Source organism: Myotis davidii, unplaced genomic scaffold (assembly GCF_000327345.1).
Source record: "Myotis davidii unplaced genomic scaffold, ASM32734v1 scaffold962, whole genome shotgun sequence".
In the NCBI taxonomy this organism is placed as follows: Eukaryota; Metazoa; Chordata; class Mammalia; order Chiroptera; family Vespertilionidae; genus Myotis; species Myotis davidii.
This window is the reverse complement of record NW_006295559.1, coordinates 4,836,215-4,850,570: the sequence shown is the minus strand read 5'-3', so window position 1 is coordinate 4,850,570 and position 14,356 is coordinate 4,836,215. Positions and strand designations below refer to the sequence as shown.

General features: G+C 38.1%; 1 protein-coding gene across 1 annotated transcript in view; it reads right to left on the bottom strand.

Moving 5' to 3' along the window:
* The window catches only part of LOC102761905 (collagen alpha-4(VI) chain), a 102,221-nt gene that overhangs the window by 39,503 nt on the left and 48,362 nt on the right, over positions 1–14,356 (bottom strand). Inside the window, exons 15-21 of the mRNA XM_015568067.1 lie at positions 13,775–13,801; positions 12,313–12,357; positions 10,038–10,091; positions 6,306–6,368; positions 5,789–5,854; positions 394–447; positions 239–274 (exon numbers count right to left, since the gene is read on the bottom strand). Of these exons, the coding sequence (XP_015423553.1) occupies positions 239–274; positions 394–447; positions 5,789–5,854; positions 6,306–6,368; positions 10,038–10,091; positions 12,313–12,357; positions 13,775–13,801 (345 nt within the window). The remainder of the gene's footprint in view (positions 1–238; positions 275–393; positions 448–5,788; positions 5,855–6,305; positions 6,369–10,037; positions 10,092–12,312; positions 12,358–13,774; positions 13,802–14,356) is intronic.

Sequence of the window (14,356 nt, the reverse complement as noted above, 5' to 3'; positions counted from 1 at the left end):
ATTCTCTAAGGTATTAGCTTCTTTTCGATCTAAGTGAAATATTATAGCAAGCTAGAGAGGGATCAGAGAGGAACCATATAAACTTTCCTGTCTCCATAGAAAAGGTCCCCATGGAACTTTCCCAGAGATCCTCAGACAGCCTCAGACAGCCCAACCAGCACTCCCCTTGACCTCAGACAGAACTACTTAACATGCCATAGATATGGAACAAGAAGCAATTCTTCCAGAAAGCACTGACCTTCAGTCCTGGCAGGCCTTGTCTTCCTCTTGACCCCTAAGAATAGAAAACAAATGAAGACCTTAGAGAAGAAAAGAGTCAATTTTCACCCCTGCCAACTGCTCTCTCCCACAGAAGCATGTGAAGTACATCCCATGAGCAGTTATAATACCTACCTGAGGACCAACGTTTCCGGTTTCCCCCTGAGGCCCATCATAACTAGAACTTCCCTGAAAAGTAAAAGGTAAAGGGAAGATTAGTTTAGATATCTGTATACTTTTTCACTTATTCTCTAGACATGGGCTGTCCAATATGGAATCCAGTAGCCACATGTGGCTATTGTTTAAATTTAACTTAAATTTTAGTTCCTCAGTTACACTAGGCACATTTCACATGGTCAGTAACTCCATGTGACTAGTGGCTACCATATTGGGCAGCACAAATATATATATGATCCCAGAAAGTGCTATTGGTCAACACTCCTTTAGAATGCTGTCTTAATTCTCATGTTTTAAAATATTCATGTTGTAGGCATCTTTCCCCAAAGATTGTTCATTTGACAACTCCTCGGGGTCTACCATGTTGAGACAGTAGTCATACATATTCTCCAGCAAGCCATGCTTAATATTTGAAAAATACTAGCACTTCCATTTCTACCTGCATCCTATAGGGTACAGAGTGGCAGACAGAAACAGAAGGTAAAAGGGAGTCTCTGCATAGGTGGAGTGATCAATATATACAGATGATGATGGAGGAAGAGGTTACACACAGTCGCAATGAGGAAACTGTCCAGTGCTCTCAACTTCTTTAAGGTCAGAAGTGGGAAAATGTGTGGTGTCCAGAGAAAGAATGAGTTCATCTTTCAGGAAAAATGGAAACCATATGATCCCAAATAGGGATATCTTAGACTATTATTCAGTGAAGTCGCATGCTAACTCAATAAGAATACATAAATTGGGAAGGAATGTGAAATGTAGAAACAAAAACATTTTGTGCAGAGTGTTCTTCCAATTGTCATTTATAATAAATTAAATTCTGAAATAATTTATACCACAATGTGAAGGAAGTATTAATTATGGTAGAAATGTTGACAAAAAAAGTTATGGTAGAAATGATGATTGCGATAGCATACAACAATTAAAATTATCTTTATTAAAAGTTTATAAAGTAGAAAATTGTGCTATAATGTTCTTTTCAAATATGCTAAATTCTGTGAGAGAATAATTTATCCCAAATATAAAGAAAGATAAAATGATAATTCCTCATTTTCTTACATTACACTAGAACATTTTTAAATAAGCCCATGAGATCCTCATCTGACTTTCTCAGGGAGAGCAACTATGCCATCAAAAAAGTTAGGAAAGTTCAGAAACTGATTATTTTCTTGGTAACTGGAACTATTGTTTGTTCTCTACATTTTATTTTTCTGTATCCCAAAATATCTGTGTGTTATTTTGCAGATTTTTCATATTTCCTATAACTTTTGTGACATCATACTATGTTAGTACATTTTGGTAATATTATGATACTTAAAATCCTTTTATTCTTGAAATATTAATGTTTATTGCATGTAATATTATTATATTTGAGATTGTTTTTCTTGAGGTAAAAAATACAATGGAATTTTTTAAATTAAGTAGTTCATATCATGGAGAAGGTTTTAGATATAGCACTCTGACAATTGGTCTAGATATAATAAAGGTTCTTTCTTAAAATGTTTATAATTTTCTCATTTCAATAATAAACAGGTTTTTTGTTTGTTTGTTTGTTTGTTTTGCAGCCAACATAATGAAGGAATTATTTGGGCTGATGCAGGAACCATTGGATAAAAAAATTTGGGAAACAAAAAATGTATAGTCTCGGACTATTATTGCTCAGATTACTCAATCATTCGAAAGAGGGGGAAAGTATGTTCACAATAGATTAATCTGGTGAACACCATCATAATCGAGGGACCAAATTAATGTATCAGTAATGGGACAGACTGACAGTGTCCCTCATCTCCCGCCAAAATTGTTTAACCTGAATCTAGTCAGAAGGAAATGCTCAGACAAATCCTAATCGAGAGATGTTTAGCAAAATAACTGCTCCGGAATGTCAACGTCATGTAAACAAACAAATAACTCAACAACAGTTGTAATTAAAGGAGACAAGAGAGGCAAGACAACTACATCCTTAATTGGAACTCAGAACAACAATAAAAATAGCCATAGAGGGCACTATTGGTACAAGTGTGGAAATCTGAGTATGGTCTATAAAATGGAAATAACTTTGCATCAATATTAAATTTCTTGAGTGTGATGATTGATTGCATTGTGCCTAAATAGGAGAATGTCTTTGTTTTTGAAGAATATTTATTGAATATGTAAAAGCAAAATGTCATGACACTCCTCAAATGGCTCAGCAAAATATGTATATATAACAATTGGTGTTCATTGTACTATTATACTTGCAACTGCAACTTTTTCTATAGATTTAAATTTTTTCAAAATAAAAGTTGGGGTAAAAGTTATGCAGGCTCAGCATAGAATCTTTCAACAATTCAGATAATAAGAAAAAGAAATGAATAATCTCTGGGTGTTTATCCCTCCAGGAAAATAGATGGAGATATATTCAACCAATTAGGATTCTTGTTGAATACAGAGTTTTATAATCTATGGGTTTTTTTCCACTTAATATTACATCATGAATGTTTTACCTGTTATGAAATAGTCTTCTAAATTATTTTTCAGGGCTTAATAATATTCTATCATGTGGATTTGCCATTGTTTACATAAAATATCTCTTATCATTGGACATTTAAGCATTATAGTGATTAAAAATCACTACATTGATCATCTATGGAGCTGAATCTTTATATTGATTCATGATTAACTTCTGGATGAACTTCTAGAACTGGAAATACTGGATCAAAGTGTTACCATAGACAGTCAGTCAGAGCACCAGCGAGTCTCCCCCACTGGCCAGGCTGGCAGCAGGGAGAGGTTCTTACACCCAGCATGTCAAAAGCTAGAAATATGAATGGATAGGGCCTGAGCATGACAAAAGCTAGCAAGATAATTGGATGGAAAAAATACCCTCCCCTTCCTCTCCCTATAAGAACCTTGGGCTTGAGCAGGAAGAGGGATGATCTTTGAGACAAGGGTGATGCGAATGGTCTTTCAGACGTGAGTTCACCGTTCTCTCAGGTCCTGTGGCTTCCTTTTGCACTAGCACCTGCCTCAGGAATTTGGCTTTCGTTGAGGCAGGCAGCCAAACCTCCATTTTTTGCTTGGTTATGAAAGGACATACACATCTTAAGCCCTGGCAGACATAGTTGGTGGCTACATAACACTCTCTCCCCTTTTTCCTTCCTAAGAAAATCTCAGTTTTGTTTAGGGCAATGCCCAGCTCCAAGGGATGAATTATGACAGGTCTGAGCCAATCATGGCAATTCCCTTTGTCAGAGACCTGCTTTCTCTGGCTTTCTTAAAACAGGCAAGGGCAGATGGGGAGCAAGGACCCAGTCAATGAACTAAATGAGCCAAAAAGAGACTATTGCTGGGAGTGCCTTGATGAAAGGAAGGCCCCTTTCCCTCTGGCATTGGATGTAAAGGTGAAGGCAAAATTCTTGGGCTGCCAAGGCCACAGGCCACCCTGAGGATGGCACTGTGGATAGAAAGGGTCTGAATCCCTGATGACAACACTGGGTTTTGATGGCATCGCTGAGCTCATGTGCCAGACCTAGAATCACTTTTCCCTGGGTGATCAAACATGCCTATTAGCTAAACACTGCCAGTCCGGTTTTCTGTCACTTGCATATTCAAAAACATAAACAAAAAATCAGCAGTCCTAGCTGAGGTGTGTTACACCTGATTGCCTCCCAAAAAGGTTCTATTGTCAAGTTTTCTGATTGCCTCCCAAAAAGAGTCTATTGTCAAGTCTTCTGCTCCAGCTAAGTATCCTTTTCCATGTTTACCAGTTTTTATTCTCCCCAGAAGTGCTAAAGCATGACTGTTTTTTGTGAGGGGGCTTTTGTTTTGTTTTTATTATTCCTTCCCCAATACTAGATTTCTCAATGCGGTTTGAAAGACTGCTTCATCAGGGTACCTTCTCCATTGGACTCAAATAGTAGTGAAAGAGAGCCCCCTAGAGGGCTGACTTCTAAATTCTTCGAGCACCTTTGTTTAAGCTCATCATGTCGGGGAAAGAAACCATGGCAAACACAAACACAAAATAACATGGCACTGCTTCAGGGAGTTATAATTGTTGTTTGCACGCACAATTCAGAGATCTAAAGTTCAAGGCTAACCCTTAGGACCTCTGAAAGCTGTGAGCATGAGGCTCCTCCCATGGCTATCTAGACTGAGTTCCTTCCCAGTTGTAAAACCATGAGCAAGTCACGGAATCAAAGCTCAACTGACCTTTCTTCTCATGATAACCGCTAATAGATGGAAACTTTGAAACGGCTTCTCTAATCAGACCACCTTGCAGTTGATGAAACTGAGGCCCAGATGATTTAAGGATTTCTGCTATTCTCTTAGCTCCAGTCCCACAGCTGAATAGGTTATTATTATTGAGTGGATATTCCCAGGGCTCTAATCTCAACTCACCAAAGAAAACATTCTCAGTGAGGTTTGTCCAAAATAACTAATTAATAACAGAATGAGAAAATCCTGCAGCAAATCTGACAGTTTTCTCACATGGTAATAACCTTGTTACCAACTGGATTTCCTTCAGGAGCTGGACCTATACAAAACGCATGTGAACTAGCCACAATCCAGGAAAGAGAACCGATGTCCTAAGGTTTTGTCAAAGGATACAAATTGGAGCTGAAAGCAAACAGAGGTTGCTCTGCAGTTTGTAAACGTGCTGGTATGCAGACCTAGTTGTAAACGTGCTGGTATGCAGACCTTATTCCCGGAAATTGGGAATGATGAGATGTGAGGTCTGAGACACTTGGGTTATTTTAGTCATTTTTCAGTCATGCATTTTAATGTCTGGCACATAAAAATCTAAAAATGGCTTCTGACAAGTTAGCGTCTGTCGAGTTAATGAGTCTTTTTCCTTCGGTGATGTCTTCTGTCACAACGCTGCTAGTCTTTGGAAACTAAACAAAGGGCCTATCTTTAAAAAGGGCTAGTACCCAATTCACATCCATCAACACTGGCAGAGATGGAAAGCAAGCCAGCAGGGTAATGACCTTGAGCATCTTTTAAATCAAGACATCGTTATAAAAGTGGAGGATTTTAAAACTGGAAAGATCTCGGGGATCACTGAGTCCGATGCTTTCATTCTGAATATGAAGAAACCAAGGACAAAAGGAGTAAAGCGATATGTATTACTAGTGTAGTGGGAGATAAGATTTCTACACACACACACACACACACACACACACACAAACCTATGAGACAAGGCTGCAAGGACAAGGACATTAGTGGGGATTAACATTCAGAGCTTCTGTCTCTGACAATGGAGTTCCACAGGTTTGCTCCGAGTTTTTATGTTGATCCACCCAGAATGCCAAGCCTTCTTCACCAGCGAGTATCCTTTTCCATGTGTACCAGTATCCCCAAGCAAACAGAGACTTACCTGATGGCCACGCCTTCCTTTTTCTCCCTTAGGGCCACGGATATAACTATCAATTCCGGGATCCCCCTGAGAAAACAAAAGATTGTTTGCCTCAAATGGATAGGAAAGATGGGGAAAATATTACAGGAAGCATATCTTTTATAAAAAGAAGAAAGGCACCAACGTAGACCTTTTTATTTTTATTTAAATTCCTTATTGTTTAAAGTATTACATATAGCATTACCTATGTCTCCTTTTTCCCCCATTGACCTCTCCCCAGCCATTCCCACCCAATTATCTAGCCCTACTCAATAATCCCAAATATGCAATGCAATTAAAATTCCAAACTCTTTAAGAACCCAGAAAGTTCTATAAGATGGAACTCAAATTTCTCTCTCTCTTTTTTTTTTTACAATACCAACATGGGCTGAATGATGACTCATTTGTGAATAATTAATTGTTCTCTGTCTTTGTGCCCCAGCAAACAGTTTACAAATCCTGGGATTAAAGCAGCAGAAATCTCTCAACCACCACTCACAGATTCTCCCCTTAACCCAGGCTCTCCACGCTCTCCAGGCTGGCCAGGCGGTCCTGTCAAGCCCTTAAATCACAAAGGGAAAAAAAATGTGTCACTTTTTAAATCATCTATCACCTAAAGGAAAGGAAAGGGGGAAATGAGAGTCAAATTAAAAGAGCAATTGAGTGCTTGAACTTGAAGGCATTCACTGCTGAAGAGGTGAGGTTGAGACACAGAAAAGAACATCCTTTTATCAGAAATCTGTGATATGCTTGACACTAACTGTGCATTAGCTCATTTAACCTTCACAGCTCACAAATTGAGGCTTAGGGAAGTGGAACCAGGTCTCCCTACTACCAAATCCCTCAATCTTTCCACTCCTCTGTGATGCTCCCACACAGAAACACATGTAAGAAAAACAAGAAGGCCGCCCTGACCGGTTTGGCTCAGTGGATAGGGCGTCAGCCTGCGGACTGAAAGGTCCCAGGTTTGATTCCAGTCAAGGGCATGTACCTTGGTTGCGGGCACATTCCCAGTAGGAGGTGTGCAGGAGGCGGCTGATCGATGTTTCTCTCTCATCGATGTTTTGATTTTATAAAAAATCAATAAAATATATTTTTTTTAAAAAAGAAAAACAAGAAGGCTTTCTCCATCACAAACATGGGCAGCATTAGCAGAGCAAGATCTCATGGTAAAAAGAAAAAAAAACACATGAGAAAAGAGAGGAAAATATTTCCAGAGCTCCTAACTGCTGTAGACAGGGGACCAGAGAGGCAAAGCAACTTGCCTTAAGACTATGACATGATAAGCAAATTATTATGTCTCTTAAACCTGCCATTAGTGGTACCGTATCTGTGCAGTAGTTCCCCCAGAGCTGCAGAACCTTCCTCAGATGTTGTTACGTGCCTGGTTCTGGAGTGCATACACCACACCCTGAAAATAATGAAGTGGGACCCTTCTCTGAAAATCTGGCTCTCAGACACCTAAGGAATGGAATGCTCTCTAGGGTCCTACGAAAGCTACCTCATAATGATCTGAGACCCCTCCTTCCCTCTTTCCTGGCCTAATACAAGAAAAGAAAGTTAGTTAATTCTAGTAAATTCTTATTCTGCTGCTTAATTTCCTAGGTGGGCAGATTTCTTTGACTTCTGTAAGACAATTTTCTCACTGGTTAAACAGACATACCTATCTTATAGGGTGGTTACAGAGATTAAATGGAATGATAAGTTAAAATGCCAAGTACAGAGCCATATGGTTCATATGGTTCCCATTATGATTTGTACAACTTGTAGTTCTTCCTTTTTCTGACCCAGACTCTGGCTTCCGGAGTGATCTTCCAAGCTGTAGCTTTAAACATTCTTCCCTGCCTAGAAACTTTTAATAGCATCTGATTATGCTGTAGCAAAAACCAAAACCCCTAAACATGGCATGACATTGACTCCAGACATTCCTCCACTCTTTATGCTTTTTATTTCACCTTCCAGTCCTGTTAAATTAGAATCCTTGTTTGTCCAAACCCACTCTGAGTTCTTCTACCACTAAGCCTTTCCTTTTCTTCATCTGAAATACACTGGGTGTCTCGCTCACAAAGGTCTTGGGTTAAAAAAAATGTCTTGAGCCTGGCTGGTGGCTCAGTGGTTAAGCATCGACCTATAAACCAGAAGGCCACTGTTCGATTCCGGGTCAGGGCATATGTCTGGGGTTGCTGGCTTAATCCCTGATTGTGAAGGAGGCAGCCAATCAATGATTCTCTCTTATCATTGATGTTTCTCTCTCTCTCTCTCTCTCTCCCTTCCTCTCTGAAATCAATTTAAAAAATATTTTTTAAAAAAAATTGATTTCCTGTGTGTCCTGGAATGCCAGAGTCTTCTCCACCCTTCAGCACCATTCTCAAATGCCACAGACCTAAGTATGGAAGGTTGGTCTCTTATCCCCTTTCTCTCCCCCTAATCATCTGGTTGTTACTCATCCTTTAAATTTCATTCCATCTTTACTCGCTCCAAGAAGCCTTCCTGACTACACAGCCTGGATCAGATCCCCCTGTCATTATCTCTCCTTCATGCATTTATCTCCCCAGAAATCTTACATCTATTCCTATGATTATTTCATTAACTATCTCTCCCCCATAGAGGCCAATTCTGAGATACAGAATGCTCCCCATTCTATAGCCATGCCTAAATTACAATAGATGCTCAAATCTTGATGATTAATTAGATGAAGAAACACCACTCTATTTTAGATTCCTCTCCAAGTCACTGTGCTCCTATTCGTTCTCTATTTGCACCATTCTTGCAGCCTTTATTTTATCCTATCTTGCATTGTAGTTCCTCCTACAAAAATCTTATCTCCTGTACCAGTTAATGAGCTGTTTGTTGGTCGTAATCATGACTTACTTACCTCTAAACTCTAATTTGTGTCTAGCAAAATGCCCTACAGGTAGAAAACACTTGACGTTTATTGAATTTCATTATATTCAATGAAAAATAAAGGCTTCCCAGTCTTGAAGAAAGCGTGGTGTCCTCCACCTTCTCCAAAATCTGATTGACAAACTGCAGGTTGGAAATTAAACCTCAATAAGGAGCCAGTTCTTGTGAGTTCCTATTTCATTTACCAGGAAATCAATCCACGCCTTTCAGTAAAGTCTAATTCCATGTGGGGTACCAAAAAACTTAAGTAAATAAGTGTCATCCCCCTTCTCCAATTCAATCAAGCAACAGAAGCTGCTTTTAGTACCATGCTGACGTGGATCCTTCAGGCTGTATTCTATAATTAATTAGCAATGTCTGCCATGGGCATTGGAAGGGAGAGTTTAGTACATACACCTTCTCTTACATAGAAATACAACTATCAGCATGAGGCAGTGTATAGTCACTGTTAAGCAGATAGTATAAATCATGTACAGGGAGAATATAGAGAAGGGGGAGATCTCTGACTAACATGGTCAATGAGGGCATCATGAGGAGGAACCGCAGGAGCTGGAAGTTGAAGAAAAAGTGGTCATCAAATAAGCACTGAGGATGGAGGCAGAGAAAAGACGTTGCAGGATGCGGTACCTACCATGAGCCAAGACACAGAGGTGGGCTGCCTACGAAACTTCAGGGGACAATGAGTAGTATAATTTGACTGGGAAGGATTCCTCTCTTTTTATTATTTTTCAATTACAATTAACATATAATATTATATTGGTTTTAGGTGTACAACATAATGATTACATATTTACGTAACTTACAAAGTGATCACCCTGACAAGTCTAGTGTCCACCTGACACTATAGAGTTGTTACAATATTATTGACTATAATATTCCCTCAGCTGTACTTTACATCTCTGTGACTATTTTATGACTGTCAATTTGTACTTCTTAATCCTAAGAAGGACATTTCTTTACCAAGATTATTTCTTTACCAAGACACTTCTTTACCAAGTGAAGAATGTTGTTGAAAGGCCTTGGATATAAGACCAAATCATTGTCAACAAGGAAACATAAAAGCTAGTGAGGTCGGGAATGACAATTACGGTTCTGACACCAAAAAAAAACCCCCAAAACTAAGTAACTTGATTTACATTACTCATTTCACTAACAGCAGATTCAGGCCTTAAGTTATTGGTTCCAAATAGTCATCTAATATTTTATTGCCCTCTAGCTTCCTACATAGTAGTTAAGCACTAGATGATTTTTTCCCAAAACTTAAGAATAAACTGTCAAGGTCAGTTTAACCAGTAGAAACTTGAGACAACATGTCCTCATACTTTACCCGATTTCCCCGATTCCCTTTTTCTCCAGATGATCCTGGGATTCCACGATTACCCTAAATAAATAAATATACAAAGAACCTTTGTTATATTGGTCACATCAGAAATGTTTTTCACATAGTTTCACTAGCCAATGGTAGAAAGTTTATTTACCATTCTAGCCAATGGTATAAAGTTTATTTACCATTCTACTTCTAAATATGGGACACACTAGAAGCCCTAGACAATCCTGACCCTTTGAAAAGCAATCTAAAATTACAGGAAACAAATTTTAAAATATTTTACATACATTAATGAGCTGATTTAGAAAAAGGAGAGAGAGAAAGAGAGAAATTCTTAGGGTTCAGAACAAAGAGAAAGCAGGAATCAACAGAAGTAATAGCCATTGGCTGTCGTAAGGACTTCTGATCACTGGGTGAGTGTGAAAACCACAAGCTGATCATTTTTTTAAAGTGGTCCTAGGAGGTGGTGCCACCAAAGACATGGCAGAAGCAAACAGCCTTCAGCTCAGGCCTTAACTCCTCAGAGATAAATTAAAAGTTCAATTAAAATCGAGTTTACATCAAAAGTCACAACAAACATGTAAGAGACACCAGGATAGGGGAACCAGCAGAAACAACAGACAACAAAATCAGACTACAATGACTGTAGGTATCAGACTCATCATATACAAAATATAAAATAAGTAGATTTAATAAACTAAATAAGTAAAAAAAGAATTTGTTTTTTTAAAAAAAGAAAAGAAGCAACTATTTAAAAAAAAACAAGCAGATCTGAAAAAGAATCAAATAGAACTTTTTGAAGTGAAAATTTGAATAATTGAGATTAAAAATCTAATTGACAGGTGAAAAGGTATATTAAACAAAGTGACATAAGGATTAGTGAATTAGAAACTAAAGAAATTATTCAGAATGTAGCACAGAAAGACAAAGAAATAGGAACTATGAAGGAGAGGTTAAGAGACATTGAGTATAGAATGAGAAAGTCTCACAAATTTTTGATTAGACTTCCATAAAGAGATAATAGAGAAAATTTAAAAGATAAAAATTTTTAAATGATTGTTTGTTAAGGATTTTCTAAAACATAGAAGGCACAAATGCTCAGATTCAAAAGCTTAATAAGTCCCAAGCAGATAAATAAATAAAAAAACCCACACCTGCACATCATATTGAAACTGCAGGACACTAGGAACAAATGGGGAAATATTAAAGCAGCCTGATATATATATATATCTTTTTTAAGATTGCTGACCAAGGAACAATTAGTTTGATGGATAACGTCTTAAGAGCAATAATGAAAGACAGAGAAACACAAGCCAGAAACTATGAAATTACATTTCAAAGTGCTGGGGGGGAAAATGTTTACCCAAGAACTGTCTTTCAAGGAAAAAAAAAAAAGATAAAGAGATTTGCAGAAAAAAAAACAAAAGAGTTTATGATTTATGAACTTCATTAAAGGAAATTCTTTAAAAGTCCTACCATAGACAAAAGAAACATGACCTTTTCATGTTCTTTTGAAGGCATCAGTAATAGTAGTAAAATATGAGGGTTAAGCTAGATAAGCATTGACTAAATAACACAATAATTAAAGTGTTTAGTTAGTAGAATTTAACAAAAATATGGAAATAAAAAACTGGGCAATAACATGTAATACAGGAGGCAGCTAGTTAGAGCTATGTTTCTAAGGTCCTTCTATTCTGAAGATAAGGGCAAATATATAAATTAACTTTAGACAGTGTTGAGCATACATGTTAAAGACTGCCCAGACGGTGTTGCTCAGTGGATTGAGCATCGTCCTATGCATCAAGAGGTCACTGGTTTGATTCCCAGTCAGGGCACATGCCTGGGTTGTGGGCTCAATCCCCTATGTGGGGCATGCAGGAGGCAGCCGATCAATGATTCTCTCTCATCACTGATGTTTCTCTCTCTCTCCCTCTTCCTTCCTCTCTAAAATCAATAAAAACACATTTTTTAAAAAAAAAAATTTCTAGCCCTGACCAGCTTGGCTCAGTGGATAGAGCATCAGCCTGCGGACTGAAGGGTCCCAGGTTCGATTCCAGCCAAGGGCATAAACCTTGGTTGCGGGCACATCCCCCATAGCTGCCTCTCTCTCATTGATGTTTCTAACTCTCTATTCCTCTCCCTTCTTCTCTGTAAAAAATCTATAAAATATATTTTTTTAAAAAAATTTTTTCTAGACTAATTGTGAAACGTATGAATAGAGGGTACAAATGCAAACTCATAGAGGGAGGAACATAGAATGAGAAACTTTCTGTACCTGTTCTCCATCCAAGCCATCAACACCTTCTTCACCAGGGTTGCCCTGTGGAGCAAAGGATGAGAAGGTTAGAGACTAGAGGACCAGGTGCAGATTATTGCTTTGATGTTCATTTCCATACTAATACTTTTTTCAGTTAGAAGAATTTAGACCTTCCCAAGAAGTGTTTACATACTGCATTCAATTATTATAAAGCAATGATTATTTTCTTTCTGAAATAGTCATTGGTGTTATACACTATTTTTTTCCTAGTAGTTTCAGGGGCCAAAGCAAAAGATAGAAGGAAAACAATTCAAATTGTGAATGGATTGAAGGACTTCCATTTAAACTTTTGTGCTTGACAAAGTAACTCTTTCAGAGGACTGAATGAAACATTTCCCATTGGTTATCTGCATGTTAAAGATGGCCCTTTTGTCATTGACTTTTGTTAATTTTAAAATACTAACAAATATGCCTGAATTAATCTGCATAATGGAAACTTGGATGATCTTTCATTAAGAAGGAACTAAATGGGAGTGTATCCATATGTGTGCATTTGGGGAGACTTACAATTAAGAAGGTCCTTGAGAAAAGAAACGAAAACCTGAACTAGATAAGAATAAAAACTGGCAATTGCATAGTGACATCTGATCAAGTATGCAATCACTTTCACATTATGGGCCCTTCAGTTTGCCAACTGTTTCAAAATGATAGTTAACATGTTTATTTTAAAATATCTTCTGAAAAAAATTCAGAGTTTTGCACACAGGATACATTGCATTATATACGTGTGAAATATTTGATTTGCTCCTACTATCCCCATGAGGAAATCAACTTTCAGGCTTTTTTTTTTTTTAACCAAAGTACAGCCAAGTACAATCGGGGGTGGGGCCAGCCGGCCAACCTCCATGTGCCCTCCCCCCAAGCCAGCTGATAGGGGAGGGTTGGCTGGACCCCACCCATGCGGGCACAAGGCCTCTAGTTTCTTAATAAATGAATGAGAAAATGGATACTTTGCTTCTGAATCTGAGTGTAAAATTATTCCCTTATTGTGCCAGTTCACTTCTTACTAGCCCTGTCATAATGTCCCTCTTCCATTTGACACCCATCTTGACCAATCCCTCCAACCACACCTTGAATTCAGGACCAAATCTTTCAGATCATCATGTGATAAATATGGTGGCTCAATTATTATAGAGTTAGCAGGGCTTGAAGTGAAAATATATATAAACACACACACACACACACACACACACACACACACACATATCACTACTTTAAACCTGAAATATATGTCTTACAAATAGCCATTCATTAGCTTGGCTCTGAATAACATCTGACACATCCCCTTGCCTAAAAGTTTTAAGCCCTACCTCACTCAAGCAAAGGAAAAGCAACTGGACATATTTACTTTAATGACTCAGTATTTTATTTCCCAAAGAAATTGCTCTCCAGTGTAAGAAGAGGAAAGAAAGTCACCTACCTTCTCTCCTGGAAATCCTCGTGCTCCCTAGAGTTAGAAAGAAATAAAAAGAATTGAGCTTGAATTCCATTTTTTAAAACACTGTTTCATTTAGGAAACTGTATGTTCCCTGGTTTCAAAAAAGTGCAATCATTAGATCAAAAGGAAGATTTCTTTTCCAGTGACTGGAATGGACATCACAGTGCTCTGACTACTGCCACTTTGCTGTGCTTGGGACTTGGAAGAAAACTGCACCTTACAACTCCTCACATAGTGGGGGTGAGTAGGCAACAGCAGTGACCTACTATTTATGATTACAACAATCGTTTTTCAAACAAAAAAGACAATACACTGACTAACACACATGAGAGGGCTTCTGGGAACAACAGAACAAATTAACGGAAAGAGTAACTTGTTAAAATACACAGAACATGGTCACTGTGGTCAGAAAAACTCTCTACAGGACTCTGGGATGGTAGAAACTTTTTTTCTGTCCTTATTACAGGAGATCCCCTAAACCTGGAAGGTTAAGAGATATTGAATGCAGACACTCACAAAGAGTGCCCCACCAATTACCCTTTAGCACTGCAAATTTCAGTGTTC